The sequence below is a fragment of the Lacerta agilis genome, chromosome 4 (genome assembly GCF_009819535.1).
Source record: "Lacerta agilis isolate rLacAgi1 chromosome 4, rLacAgi1.pri, whole genome shotgun sequence".
Taxonomy (NCBI): Eukaryota; Metazoa; Chordata; class Lepidosauria; order Squamata; family Lacertidae; genus Lacerta; species Lacerta agilis.
Genome location: NC_046315.1, coordinates 52,061,123 through 52,077,288, shown reverse-complemented (window position 1 = coordinate 52,077,288; position 16,166 = coordinate 52,061,123). Strand labels below are relative to the sequence as shown.

The following is a 16,166-nucleotide window of genomic DNA, read 5'->3' as shown; positions in this document are numbered from 1 at the left end:
AAATTGATATAAATTCCACAATAATGTCAGTGTCTCATGAGTAATGCCCCCTATTCCAGGCAACTCTTTGTTACATTATAATGAAGCTATCCACAATATCGTTGCAGCAAAACATACTTTTTGCATTCATAAAAACAGTCTACCTTCTAAATCTGTCTGAACATTATCAGGCCCATCGCCAGGAGTCAGCACCATAGGGCTCCCAGGAGGACCCACTGCTTGAACCACACAGGCCCTGTGGTCCTTTTAGCACTAGACAAAAGAAAACTAACAGCCATCCATCAGAGCAAAGAAGAGCATGCTGAATCAGGCCAAAGTCTCATCTAGTCCAGCTTCCTGTTTTTTTCACTGTGGCAACCAGATGCCTATGGGAAGCCTGACAGCAGGACATGACAGCAACAGCTCTGGAGCCCAGGAGGTCATAGGTGCTGCCTATCACTTTAATTTCCCCCATTATGACTCTGGGAATTTATGTAGCATAGCTACAACACAGCACTGTTTTGGTGCCCCAGAGGCATTCTGGGGGGATTAAAATGGCAGGTGCTAGCAGCAGCACTTGCTAGCTAGACCACATTTTTGCTACTGTGCCTTCTGTTGCCTGCCTTGAGGGATGATTACCATCATGAAGGGGCCCCATCAAGCCTGGTATTGGCCCAGAATATGATCATGTCTCCAGTTAGAAATATCTATGCCTTTATTTATCACTGTTGATGCAGCATTTGAACAAGAATTACAACATACCCATGCCCTTCTGTATTTTCAATACAGAAAATGTCATCATGTAAAAAAATAATAAAACACCTTTAATAGTTTACATCACTGTTTACTCTGTATTCTGGACTTTAGCCAAAGCAAGAAAAGGTCACCCCACTGTATTGAATCTGAGTCTAAGAATGATAATCAGACTGTATCCACCCACTGCCCCCCCCTGGAAAAAACTACCATGGAAAAAGAGTCACACTGAAGTGCAAAAACCACACTGATGGAAGCAGAAGACTTTTCCTGCTTGGGCAGCAGAGCAAAGAACACTTTAAAAATATTTCAGACATAGTGCAAGTTCTTCTGCTCTGTATCCACAGGTCAGGCAATCAATACATCCAGCAGTTACTTGATGCTTGTAACATGACAGGAAAAGGTGTGTGCACTGTATTTCATGCATCATAATGTACACAATTCTTCCTCTCTCTGCAAGAGGCCCTATGTTTTTTGTCCAGTTCTCCTTACATGTGTATCTTTCTCAGATCCCTGGAGGTTTTTCCATTCTGAGGCAGCATTTTTCAGGTTAATTCCTCCACCAGTATTCCCCACACAGTGAGAAAACAATACATCACAACCAAGACTTTTATTTTGTACCAGAGCAAAGGTTTTTTTTTAATAAAGTGAATTTCTTAATAATGTACAAACATGACTCCCAGAATTCTGACAAGGAAAGGGAGCACAAGGAAGATTTCTGTCTTTGGTAGACATTGCTGAGCTGGTTTTGTTTCAATTCTTCGCTTACAGTGAAACATTTTGCTCCCAAGGGGTCAGGCTTCACTTCAGCAAACTTTCAGGGGGCATGTGGACAGATGTGTAATGTTGTCTTTCTTTCCTAGTGTCATTTTGTATTGTAATTTTGCATTAAAAGGAAACTTCCCCCCTCCCCACAGTGGGGTGCTGGACTTTGGGGGGGGACTGTGCACCCACTGCCAAACATCTCCTTGCATAGTGAAAAGGGAACTCCACAAAAATTCAAAACAGCCTGTTGTACTTCATTTCCACTTTTGGGGGGAATAACGTCATTCCTACTCAACTTAGATATCTTAAAATTTGGAGAATTTGAGAGTCCCTGTTTAGTTTTGTAATCTTTTCAATGAAAGGAGCCAAAGTCCTTATAAATCAAGCACACATTGTCCCAGAAATATGGTCGGCAAATTGCATTTGTTGCTCTGTCCCACCAACAGTGATCTATATGAGAACAGTAAAACATGAAAACAATAAACCCAGGTTCCAGGTGTGTGTACTTCTTCTTTTTTGTTTCTCAGTTCAAGAGTATTTTAATGCAGCAAACAAATGAGCGAAAGAGAGGAAAGGTTGGGTGCAGTGAATATTCTATTGTGTACCACATTTTTTAAAAAAATGATTCGTCACTTTCAGTACTTTGGTTATGTTTTCAGATAATAAGCCACCCACACAAGCTGCCATATTAATTGAATTGCCCTTATAAACAAAGCACTGTCATGGGGAGTGCCTTTCAAGAGGAGAAAGGCTTTCTCCCCAACATAAACCTGACAGAACAGTATAATTACTGAAGCTAAACAAATATCTATATCTGCTCGGCTTCTGTGTTAAAAGATAAGAGCAAACCATAGATTAGGGAATGAGATCCCCAAAGGAAAGCTGGTTAACAGGAAAGGGGGGGGGGACCCTAGACCCTTCTGGAAAGGTTTTGCTGTTTTTAAAGATGCAGGCAATGCCATTTGTTTCTCCTGACTCAGAAAATGGTCTGGAGACAGCTGGTGTAATTCTAAGTGGATCTGGCCCTGCAAGCTGTCTGCATAGGAAACCTAATGTTAGTGAGAACTCTTTAAAAAAATGCAGTATCCATATCATACATTTAAATCCCTTTTATTCCACTTTTAACAGTCATGACTTTCCCACCAACAAATCCTGGGAACTGTATTTATCGCAGAGGTACTGCTCCAAACACCCCCCCAAAATTAAAGTCCCCATGGTTCTTGTAGGGGTAGGAGGAGTCATGGCTGTGAAAGTTATATAAAAGTAATTTAAATATATGGAATGGATGTGACAATAGAGCATGGTACAAGTGTAACTAATAAATAAATGTAAAAAGGTAGATGACAGAGTAAAATACACCACTGCCTTAGACCACAATCACACCATACATTCAAAGCACACTTTAAAAATGATTGGCTATCCCCCAAGAATTCTGGGAGCTGTTGTTTCTTAACGGTGCTCAGACCTGTTAAGAGATCTTTATTCCCCTCCCAGAGCTACAAATCCCAAAGAATTTGACCATCAATTCCTCTTCACAGGGATCTCTAGGAATTGTAGCTCTCGGAAGAGAATAGGAGTCTCCTAACAACTCTCAGCACCCTTTAGAAACTGCAGTTCCCAGGATTTGGGGGGTGAGAGCCAGGAGTGCTCAAAATGGTATCATGGTGCTTTAAATATATGGTGTGAATGTGGCCTTACTTCCATTCACTGTGACAAAGATTGATTAGGAGAGGGGTTATAACCCAGTGGCATAGTTCTTTTTTGGCATGTAAAAAGCCCACATTCAATCCTTGGCATCTCCAGGCAAGGCAAGGCAAGGCATGCTCCCTGTCTGAAGTCCTGGAAAGTTAGGTTGCCGGTTAGTGCAGATGATACTGAGCTAGATGGACTAAGGGTCAGACTCAGTATAAAGCAGCTTCCGGTATGCGTATATTATTTTTTATTATTTTGTTTCTTTCTCTAGGAGAAGCTCGAGAGAGAGGGAGAGAGAGGGAGAGAGAGAGATGGCCAAATTGACAGAGTCAATGAGTGAGTACAAATAGGAAGTTCAACTTCTTGGCTTTTTCCGCCCATTTCTTCTTCTTCTTCTTTAGAAAAGGATTCCTTCTTCATCCAGGTTGTACTTTACTCTCACTTCCATTAAATGAATCATGCCTCCCCTCACAAAGGCTGGCGTCCTGCTCTCAGTTATATGTGTGCTGTGACTAAATTCTAAAATGATAAAAAGTTCTGGAGTTCAAAGATATGTGGGAGTCACATCTCCTCATCCAAAATGGAGGCAGACTTGCTGTAGCTACAAAATAGTTAGCAGAGAAGTCACTCTGACACATTCACAGAATACGTACCAGTATCTGTACTGGGGATGCAACATTGTGCAATCAAATATATGGGATTCCCCTTCCTCTCTTCACCAAGCAGTCTCTGTGCACCCCATATCTTCTCAGGAGGGGATGCACAGGGATTTCAGGGGGAGTCCTGCTTCTTCAAGTGGAAGTCCATTGTGCAATTAGGACACCACAATTAGATATCATCCCCTGTAACTAATCTGCAATACCAGAGCAAAACAGTCACAATACATGTTCTGGGACTTTTTCTTTGTTTCTGCAACCTGGTTAAAATTCACTATAAACGACTTCGGTTTATTTTATTTTTTATTTTTTTAACACACATGTCATTCTAAGGATGGGGGGCGGGGAGAAATTCAATTCAAGTCTCATTTGAAGGTGAACCTATCAAATTCACACTTGCTGAAGCAATATGTGAGCTGAAACACATCTAACTTTCAAAATTCACACTTACCTGAATTTTGTTGTTCAGTTCTCCAACCGAACAGTATTTACAAAAATGCATATATTAGGGCAAAGGGTGCATAAAAATGATTATATTGGTGTAAATAACACACACATAAATGCATTGTATTAGGGAAGGATGCTTGCAAAAATGAGTGCTTTAGTTAAAGCGGCATATTAAAATGTGTTTGAGAAATTCACACTAAGGCATGCAGGTTATTTTCATGAGGATTTTTGCAAATTGCTGCAAAATGTAGAGAACTGAGAAAGAGAAAGCTGGAATTGACAGGTCCTTCCAGCCCTTTCCACCACACTTCAGTGAAACAGAGCTATTAGCTTCACAGACAAAAAAATAAGATGTTTCACAGTTGCTGGATGCCTTAGTGAGAACTTCTTTGTCTTCATTCCATCCTGAAAATTTCAGGATGACTGATAGAACTCACAGAGCTGTGTGTCTCTGTTGTATGAAACAAGAAGAGCAAAATCTTAAATGAGGAGTGTTTTGAATTAAGTTAAAGCCAATTTGCAATGACAGGGGATGTGTGAGAGAACTATGGAATGACTGAAGCTAGACAAGCATTCATATCATTCATATCAGCAAGGTGCTGCTTCAAAGATAACAACACAGGCAAAATGAAGGAAACAGGTCCCAAAGACAGGATTTAACGAAGGTCTTTTGTTTTTCTTTGCAAGGCAAGAGCAGTCCTAAAACCACTTAAGCCATTGAAGCTGCACAGAAGTTAATGCAGCTCCACTGATGCACACAGTCTCAGAATCACTCTCTAAATTGTGGCATTTAGAAGGTAATTCAGTTGAAACATTAGCTTTTGCCTGAACACGTTGAGCTCTTGCTTTCAGCATGTTATGTTCAAGCTGTTAACTTCTCTTTGGAACTGAGCTAGAACACAGAGTGATTTTTAACAATCATTTTTACTCCTTGCAAAAAGCACCCTCCCCCTTCTGAAGATTCCTTCCCCCCACCCCTGAAAGGCTGTAAACAGTGAGGAAGAAAGTAGTCACAGCATGGCAGCCCTTCCCAACAATCACCATTCAGAGTGAAGCAAAGCTTTTCCTTTCTTCTGAATTGACTTTGCAATGTCACCATGCAACCAAATCGGGCAAGCTAAGTTTATGTGGTGCCACAGCAAACTTCCATGCAATATTCTGAATGTATTACAATTTTGCCGACTTTATTACTTTTAAAGGGACATCGAAAATATTGGATTTTGGTCACAGAAGATAAATGAAGCAAGACAAATTATATGGTATCTTGGTCAAAGCTTCAGGGAGGAATGATTTTGAAAGAAGCCTTTTGGATATGCAGAACAGCTGCTCACTGTGGATTAGTGCAGAAGTATAATCATTATGCAAGCTCTGACTCAGAGATAATATGAAATGAAATATACTCCTGAATCAATAGCAGTAAAAATTTCCTCTTAAGAACTGGTGACTAAAGAGCAGTTTTCCCACTGCACTTTAAATACATATGGAAAACTTGTCTGCATGATTTAATACTTCTGACAAGATGAAACAAGCATCACTGCAATTTATTACAGATTTTATAAAAATGATAAACCCCATATTCACTTTAATGACCTGAATTGGACCAACACTTTTCTCCATCACAAGATTCTACCTTGCTATGTTGCTTCTGTCATGCCAGTTCAAGTAAGGAGTATATTCGGCTGGTGGGCATGTTTCAGTGCTAAGAGTGATATTGAAAGCATATCAAGATCATTAAAATGGCAACTGATGAGTTGGATGCAGAGCTAGTCATGCTTAGACTCATTTATTGCAATGGTCTAAGCAAGATTAAATCTAGATCCAACCTAATGTGTATATTTGAATTCTATCTGCATAACATTTTCATGTCATGTGACCAGAGGAGAACTTCTCACTGAAAGGGATGGAGCATGAAGTCATTCACATTTTCTAATATAACTCATGCCTAAATAATGCCCATGACTAATTGAGGAAAATCAAGGGTTGGATCCAGTGCTGCTCAAGTGGTGTTCCACTCCCATGATGTGATTTCCCGTTCCTCTCCTCTGCCCATGTGCCCCCAAAATCTTCTCCATTCCCCTAACTCTCTGAAATACACCTTGAGAGTATGTGAGGGGACGTAGGGGAGAGCAGAGAAGAAGGAAATTCTGTTGTAAAAGTGGAAATCTGTCATGTCAGCAGGATGGCAGCGTTGGATACAACCCCGACTTATACATAGAATCAAATATAAGAGTTGATGGAAAGCACATTAAAATATCAGGAATCTTATCTTGAATTTTATCACAAGCAGATACCAATATGGACAACATTGTGCCTCCAGATGTTATTGGTACAACTGCCATAATTCCTGACCATTGGCCATGCTAGCTGGGCCTACATACACAAAACTAGATGTCTCTGTCTGGCTGTTGTTGTTGTTTCCTTAGATATATATAGGGAAGATATTGATATATTTAAGATATTTTTTAAATCCCTTTAACTTTTCATAATCCAAACTGGTGACAGCAATCATTGAAATCTTGACAGATTGCTTTAAATTTGCTGTTTTCAGGTTATGAAATAATAACAGCAGTAACAACAACAACAACAATTTAAATCTCACCCTTCCTCCCCAAAAGCCCAAATAAGTGTGATAATTTAAATTATTGGTTTGATAATTCAAGCAGAAAAATGACTTTGCTAGCAAGTGATATATGCAGAATTTATGCAACCCAAGTTTCAAATTCAAAGGAAGCAGCTATTAAAATAACTCATGTGATGGAAGCACAAGTCTCAATTAAGCACAGTTTAATTCTCCCCCCTCCCTGCCCCCTTGAATTACTGTATTATTTATTGGATTATTATTTTTTTTAGAAGGTCAGAATGTCATTCTAATGGGGCAAAGTTTTGCAATGTGGTCAAATCTTTTTATATATATATAAAAAAATCACACTTTGGTGGCTAAAAACCTTCTGTAAAGATTACAGTTTTAAATTAAGCCAGTATCCCGTGTTACTATAGAAACCCCCATTTATGACATGTTTGCAGGCAAAAAGTCAAACGATGCATTTTAATGAGGGAATCGGGAGAACATTCCTTCTATGGAGAATTTTTTTAAAAAAAACAACAACAACCCACAGAATTTCTTAATGATCTGCGAAAGGCAAGCTAATTAATAGTCCTGTAAAACTGACATTAAATCCTGAAATGACATGTGCCATGTTAATTTTAAACAGTAGTCTCCACCTTGCAGATTATGTCTTAGGTACTGCAGGAGGTTGATGGATTGAGAAACATGTTTCCATGGAGATATATGCTGCTTTGCTGGTATTCCCTACAGAAAGTAAAGGGTTTCTTTGCCCCCTTCTCAGTTAGACAAATTAGCTATATATAGCAAGAGATGTTAGAAAGCTGAAAACAGCAGTCTGCTGGGGTGAGGGGGGGGGAGTGGAAAACTAGCATTTATGAGTCTAAAGAAGCACACCACGTAACAGACTTGTTCAGGAGGATGGAGCAAGGAAATAAGTGTATATCATTTATTTATAAGCTATTTCTTCCTTCTTGAATGAAGAACAGCAGCAGAGAAAAGGCAGCTTTGCCTAAGAGAGCATTGCAGCTGCCAGTGGTTCATTCTGCATGAGCTGGTTTATAGCTGGAAGCAACGCTAACAGCTAAAAACTTCTCAAGTGGGTAAAGAAACAATGGAATGGCCTGGGGAGCAGAATTATCCATGTAAATCACAGTTTAAGTTCAAAATGCAAGCACGGCCTCTGCCCCGCCCCGCCCCCCATCCTGGAATTTTTGTTTCCAGCATTCTATCCTAAACCAACTTACTAGTGGAGCCTTATTTGCCCCTACGGGTTCCCACAATTGCGCCCGGTGAGAAAACATGGAAGCAGAAAAGACACCTGAGGCTGCTGGCTTCAGAGAGAGAGAGAGATTTATTTCTGCATGCAGAGGCACTTGCAGTGTTCAGACACCCAATCAAGTACAAAAAAGTCAATTTTCAGACAGTTCTTATAGCCAGTTCCCTGGCTCATCTTCCCATCCCAGGAATCTTCCTCTTGTCCATATAAGGAACATTTCCTGTTGTACATATAAGGCAAAAGGACATTTAGCCCTGAGTTGGTTCATGCGCACTCCAGCAAGGCCATCCTATCTCTGACCTAGACAGTTCCTCTCTGTGCAAGGTCGACCTTCTACTGTTATCTCCAGACTCTTAGTCATAGCTTGCCAGAAAGAAGTGCAATGCAGATCAAAGTTCACAGCTTTACAGAGAGGTTTCATAAAGAAAAGCTTAAAGAGTTCTTTTATACTTCTGGACTAACAATACATTCAGGTAAATATATACAGGTTAGCTAATTAACCCCTTCACTAGGACACCTATTCATGAACACAGTGGGGCTTATTCCTGAGCATTTGTTGGTTTTACAATACTTGTTTATTACATTTAAATCCCCCCTTTTTTTGTCCAAGAAGCTCAAGGTGGCATACATGCTTATCTTCCTCTCCATCTTATCCTCACAACAACCCTGTGAGGTAGGTCAGGCTGAGAGGCAGTGCCTGGCCCAAGGTCACCCAGTGAGTTACATGGCCAAGTGGGGATTTGAACTCGGGTCTCTCTTAGTCTGACACTCTAACCACTACACCACAGTGGCTGCTAGTTGCACCTAAGTCCCATGACTAATTCGTGGCTAAGATGCCCCAATGATTTCAAAGGGACCTGACTTACTTAGACTGAATTCAACCCAGCACCAGCACCACCCTGGCATTCTTTTTAGTGTGCACTAGCAGGGAATGCCTAGCAATGCCTGGGAATTAAAAGAAAACCCCTATAATTGTGTTTTTTAAATGGATAATATGTGTGTGTGTGTGTGCCATTCCCAAGACTTCGTGTGGTGGGGGGAGATGTGCTTTAAATGTATGGTGTGTGCACAGCCTCAGAAACATAAGAAGGAAATTGCCTTATACCAGATCAGACTGACAATCTGTTGAGCTCAGTATTCTCTGGATTGGACTGGCAGCACCTCTCAGCTCAGTTGGTTAGAGCATGGTGCTGATAACGCCAAGGTTGCAGGTTCGATTCCTGTCTTGGTACAGACGCATATTCCTCCATTGCAGGCGGTTGGATTAGATGACCCTTGTGGGCCCTTCCAACACTTCAATTCTATGTTTCTATGATTCTACAGAGTCTCAGACAAAGGCCTTTCCTAGTCCTATCTGGAGATGTCAGCCGTTGAACCACAGACCTTATGCACAAAAAGCGTGTGCTGTACAACTGAGCTGAAAGGGTGAGGAAAGAACTGTGAGGCTGCCTCCTTAGTGGGTGATTCAGGTCAGCAATAGGCACTGTAGGAGAAGCAATGGAGATTAGTGGGAGGGATAAAGGTACTATGAGTCTCCCTTACTTGCTCTCATCCAAATGGAAGAATGCAAATAACAATAGCAAAGATTTTTTTTTTTCTAGACCTTTCTTATGTTCAAGTGCAACAGGTAACATATGTTCAAAATGCCCCGTTGTTTTATATAGTCTCTTGTTTCAAACATTAAAAAATATTGCTACATTTCCTTGTAGAAAATAATGTTCTACTCACAGGGAAGATCACAAAATGTGGTTACTACACACACACACACACACACACACACACACTTTTCAGTAAGGCACTTTTGAAGAAACCCTTAAATTTGGCTGTATCCAAAGAGATAGACAGAGCCGAAATCCAAATGTACACAATAAGGGGAAAGGCACCGCATCTGCATAAAAATAGCAGCAGTTTGCATAATGTGACATGTTGGCATCATCTTGGCACAGAATTTAAGCTTTCTCGAGGCAGAGAACTACCAGCCCTTGTGTCGGGTTGTGGAAGTGGGAATTATGAGGTCTGCCAGTTGAACAAATACTTGATCAAGGAAATCATCATCAATTATTTGATCAGGAGCTGAAAGCAAAGGTTTTACAGCAATAGCAGTAGATGGGGGGGGGGAGGGAGGACAACTGAGGGATTTAAGGTCGGACTTTTTTTCTGATAAGAAAATGTTTGAGTATTTAACTGTGCCATGAACCCATCTGGGACTCAGCACTTTAAAAGCAGGCACGCCAAATTGCAAGACACCGCTGAGAAAAATCACAGCATTTCCACTTCCAGAATCAGCTGTTAGGCAACGTGCTATATTAGGCTCTGTGCGTTTGGTAAAGGAGACATATCAGTATGTCCCCACAGTGTCACTTCCCAGGAAAGAGTCAAAAGAAAATAAAAATATCACCAGCACGAATCTGGATGTGATGTGTGATGCCCCCCCCCACTCAAACCAATGAGCATCCTCCACTAATGATCAGCAGGAGGTAGAAAAGATTGCTCATATGTTTTGGTGCATATGGATTCTTGCAATGCCACTTGGGAGCTGTAGTGCCGGGGCTGGTGAGATGGCAGTGGCGCCTTGCCTAAACATCTGTGCAACAATCCTGTGTGTCATGAATCCTGGCAGCCCAGCTTGTGATTGCCTGGTGGAACATGGAGGAAGAGATGCCCGCAACTCCAGCAGCATTGGCAGAAGCAGCCACCTCACCCACCAGGCATCAGATGGCAGCTTCCCACACTCACCCCAGATAAAATGTACGTGCTCCACTTGTTCCCCCCTACCCAAGTCTCATTATCAATTACGAACCAAGTAAGAGTGACAAAATTTGTTTGCAAATTTCACCAGCCTCTCCAGTTAATTCATGGCTCAAGAAGTATACTCATACAGCAGGCATCCACAGTGTAGAAACGAAAGAATGACTGCCATCCCGATGTCTTTTTGCCACTACAAGCCCAGAGAAAGTTATTAGAAGGGTGACCTTTATTGAACTCTCATAATTAGGAATCAATTTTGAGTTCTTGCCTATTTGGGATCATTAGAATTTGCAATCTGTCATGTAGATTGTTCTTTGGATGTGAAGTATTGACTGGCTAGATAAAGAGAATAGACAGAAGTGTGGGCAGTTCCCGCTTAAAAATCATTGTTCGTGGGCAGTAGCCACTTTCCAATGGTTTCAAGGTTTAATTTATCTTCCTTATAAAATCCAGAAAGCTAATCTTTGGCAGAGGCGATAAAATGTGTGAACAATTTATTTTCTGTGTAAAGGTATCTGGAAACAAAGGGAAATAAACACACCATCATCATTTGGACCACCCAAAACAAAATGTCCAGGTTGTGCTCAGGCAAGGACCAAACAGGAGGGGATGTGGCCATAGAGAACACTGGTGGGTGTGGGTGGGTGGTGTGATGTTCTTGATCTGTGTGTGTCTGTGTGTATGTATATATATATATATATATATATATATATATATATATATATATATATAATGTTATTATATTTCTTATTATTTTAATGTAAACTATATACACACACACACACACCACTTAAAATATTTTTAAATCTCTCAGCAGTTTACATTAAAATAATAATAAATATAATAAGATTTAATCAGTGCTTTTTTCTGGGGGGGGATGCAGGGGTACGCATACCAACATTTTGTGAATCTAAGTTTGGCCTCATTGAGGGGCAGTATTTCATTATGAGTAAGAGAATGAGAGTACCCCTAAACTTTTTTGGGGGGGAAGCACTGCATTTAATAAATGTTCCTAAATATTTGATAAAAATTAAGAAGAAATGATTATCACAAGTAAAACGGACAAAAAAGTAAGCGTAGGCATCCAGAATAGCTTGGGTAGACGCAGAAGTTTTAAAGATGTATACGGTAATTACTGTTTCCATGTCCTGAATTACCCGAGGGAGGACATTCCAGAGTCTGGGTGCTATAACTGAGAAGGCCCACCTCTGTGTTGTCCCCAAGTGACAGTGAAGAACCACCCACCAAAACATGGTGTGACACTGTGCCCACACATGCACTGCCTGCAATTTGAAATTGGGTTTATTTTCCTTATTGGATTAGAACATGAACTTCTGGATTAAATTGGGGGGGGGGGTGTTGGACTGGCATTTTGATGAGGTAGATAATATGTGGGCACAACAAAAAGCATAAACACATGAGTAGCAGAGAATGCACCAAAAAGCTCAGCATGGACAAGCCCTAAATATTTCAAATAAAGCCCTTACTGTGATGCATACTTCCATTGCCTAGAAGTAGACATCAGTGCCAGAGCTGACAGATCTCACTTAGCCAAATCACTAAAGGAATACCCATTAACTTGCCCAGTTCAGGGACCCCAGCCATTTGCCATGCTAGATGTGGTGCCTGCCCTGCTCTTCAAAAGAATGGTTGGTTCATCATCCTGGCTTGTACTTACCAACAGCTTTTGCCTCTCATGCACCCACTGACTCCTGTGACCCCTGACCTGCCTTATGTACCAATCTGATCTAAAAATAAAAGTCTTGGGGGAAACCAAAGTTGGGACTTCCAGTTCATACCTGCTTGGGGGAGCCAGGACAGGAGAGAAAAACTGATCCATTTTTACATCTCCCACTTAAAAAGAATGAGACTGGTTGTAATCACTTCTGGGTTTAAAAAAAAAAGACAAGAAAAAAGAATTCGGGGCAACATATTTAATATGACATTTTGGGACTTCAATAGCACTGATATTCTAGAATGACTAAAGTGATACAACTTTCATCTAGAGAAAAGCAATTCAAAGCCTATAATGCATATTTGATTTTAACTCTGTAGCATTTTTGACAATATTGAATATCCACCCACCCCAAACTATCTATGGGGCCTTGTAGCTGTAACGTGGCATGTTATTTGATGCTGCTGTGATGAGCATTTGATCTGTCCAATCTAGTAACTGACAGTGGGGTGGGGTGGAGCTGCAGAGCTGCTGTTCCAACACTGGGGCTGGAGTGGCAACAGGGTGCTGGCAAGGTCAGGTCTGCATGGACATACCGGTGGGAGTGCCAGATTGGCTCCACCCATGTGCACACGCAGCCCCAATTTCACCATCGCCCTAACCCCAGCCACATGTTCACTTTCGAAACCGCTTGCAGGTTATGACCAAATGACCAAATCCTGTGTGCATTTGCTTAAAACAGGGGTCAGCAAACTTTTTCAGCAGTGGCACAGTCCACTGTCCCTCAGACCTTGTGGGGGGGCGGACTATATTTTGGAGGGGGGGAAATGAATGAATTCCTATGCCCCACAAATAACCCAGAGATGCATTTTAAATAAAAGCACACATTCTACTCATGTAAAAACACACTGGTTCCTGGACCGTCCGTGGGCTGGATTTAGAAGACGATTGGGCGGATCCAGCCCCCAGGCCTTAGTTTACCAACCCATGGCTTAAAAGCTAATTTAGGAACATTGCTTCCCAAAAATGTGCTTTGGATCAAGGGATTGCTGCCTTCGGATCTGTTTACGCTGTTGTCCCATGCTGAACCTTATTTTGAATTTTCTCTTTATTCTTCCCGTGATGCTATTTGTTCTAGTGCTGCATCTTCTGTGACACACACAAAACAGCACATGAGTAATTAAGGGGAAAGAGTTATGAGAATTTGCGGGGGGGGGGGAGAGTAGGCAGGAATGCCATTTTTCACATGTAAATTTCCCCTGGATAAAGGCTCCAGCCTGATTCTTGAAATGGGAGCCTAAGGTCCTTATTCATGAGCTGGTGTTCTAGCAAATGCCCTCATACCGCTATTTCAAGTGGCAAGACAGCAGAGACCATGATGTGCCTCACAATGCCTGTGCAGGTGACACAAGTAATATTGCTGCAAAATTAGTGTGTAGTTGATATGATATTGAACTAGAACTTGGAGATACTCACCATAGGACCAGGTGCAGATTGTACTAGCATGTCAGTGAATCCTAGGCCTAGCTGTATTTACAGTGCAATCCTGTGCACGTTTACTCACAAGAAATGGGGTCAACAGAGCCTGCTCCCAAGCAGCGTGCACAGGATTGTAGCTTTGATTTTGTGCTCTTCTGTTTAAACAAGAATCCTCTTGTGGTGGCTAACTGAATCGATTTCAAAATGTAATATTTGACTGCTGCCACATAAATATAAGAAGCTGCTCAGAGAGAACAAGGCATTAGTGATCACCAAAGACAGACATGTTTGCCTCCAAGGTCATGCCATGCGCATATCTTTCTTATACTCTTTTTAAAGAGCAGCTAAATTATTTCCTGAGAGTTTTCCTAGTGTTCTGCCTTGGTCTATCATTAGCCATTAGGCTTGGCCGCCTACTTTAAACAAAGTATTTGTCATAGAATCTTTGTGGCTCTAGCCGCTCTCAAGAAAAGAATGTAACACGACATTCCTTGCTAACTTTTATCATACCAAGACATTGCTGTCACAGCCCATATAACAGAGGACAGGTTTTTCATAAGGAGAGGTTAGCTGTGGTGCAGTGAAGAGGGAATGTGGGGAAGCAGCTCTTGAGAGAGCAGGAATGATGATGTGTTCTGTTGACACACCGTGGTAATTGATGGACTTTTCTTGCTCTGGCTAGTCAATGAGGTACAGTGGTACCTCGGGTTACATACATCTCGGGTTACAAACACTTTGGGTTACAGACTCTGCTAACCCTCAGGTTACGAACTTCACTTCAGGATGAGAACAGAAATCACGCACTAACAGCGGGAGGCTCCATTAGTTAAGTGGTACCTCAGATTAAGAACGGTTTCAGGTTAAGAACGAACCTCCAGAACAAATAAAGTTCGTAACCAGAGGTACCACTGTACTCATATTTTTCCATTCTTTGCAATAAATGGGCATAAAGAATGAGGGGAATGAGCAGAGGTTGGATACATCTTTCCTTTTCTTTGACCACATTCCAATCTCAAACCAGCTGTTTAAAATGTAACTTTTTGCAAGGTGTTTTTTGTTTGTTTGTTTGTTTTTGCATTCCCAATGAGAAGAGGATGCATTTTAACTGGCAAGAAATCTTTTGTTAAGGCTCAGTGTGTTTTAAAAGTTGCACCTATGCAATCAGAAGAACGTAGCAACAAGTTCAAAAGACCTTATTCCCAAGAAATATGGATAGTACTGCAGTCATACAATCCTAGTCAACTAAGCATAGAATGACCTGATAAACTGGTCATTCTGCTATGTGCCGCTTCTATTTGTGGTGTATGCTTCGGGAGGCAGGGGAAAAGGGGAGGTGTCAATACAGCTGCTTGCATTTTTGGATTCCTCTTAGGGTGTAGCTATAGGGCTGTCATGATAAGCTCCTGGGAACTTTAAAACACACACACCTACCTCTACAACACTGTAAGGTATATAACAAGTGGGAAAGGAGATCACAGTTCAGCGAGAATCTTTGAGAGGTACGTCAAGTAAAGCACCATACATTCTGACGGGATATATTTTGCAATCAGATATGTTTGTTATATACCCATGGCACCTTCAGCTTGGGTAATTTGGACAAAGTAACTGCTTTTGGGTTGCTGGGAAATCTGGTTCATCCAATGGGGGAGGGTGAAATATTTCAATAAAGTCAAATATTCCAGATGACAGGAAGTTAAAATTCTGGCAGTGTGAGCACATGAACTAATCTGGGCTCCATGTGAGCTGCTGTGTTCCCTTTGGCAGCGCAAGTGCCTAAGAGCATTAAAGGTAATACATTGTTGCAACTGACGTCCAAGCCTGCAGGAGCATTTGTTTAATTAGGCAGGAGAATGAGCAAAGCCAGAGAGATAGAGGCTGCTCTCTTAGATGGCTTGCCTGCTGGGTTTTGATATTTAGAATTGATTTTTCTCCTTTAATGAAAAGTTAAGCATTTTGTGAAAGGGGGAGAGCAGGGAGGGGAGGAAATTATATCCCCTCTCCCCTTGATTCCGCAGCAGGCCATCAGTGGGCAGAGTGCTTATTCATATGCTTAGGAGGAAGCATTCATAGGCTGGTTCCTTCAGGAATTGCCTGCTTCTACATGCATCTCATTGTATCATTTGAATGTAG

General features: G+C 41.3%; 1 protein-coding gene across 1 annotated transcript in view; it reads left to right on the top strand.

Annotated features, from left to right (window-relative positions):
• The first annotated feature begins 3,483 nt into the window (after window positions 1-3,483).
• The window catches only part of KCNJ6 (potassium inwardly rectifying channel subfamily J member 6), a 61,097-nt gene continuing 48,414 nt past the window's right edge, over window positions 3,484-16,166 (top strand). The window contains 1 exon segment of the mRNA XM_033147018.1: window positions 3,484-3,525. Coding sequence (XP_033002909.1) covers window positions 3,501-3,525 — 25 coding nt within the window. The 5' untranslated portion in view covers window positions 3,484-3,500.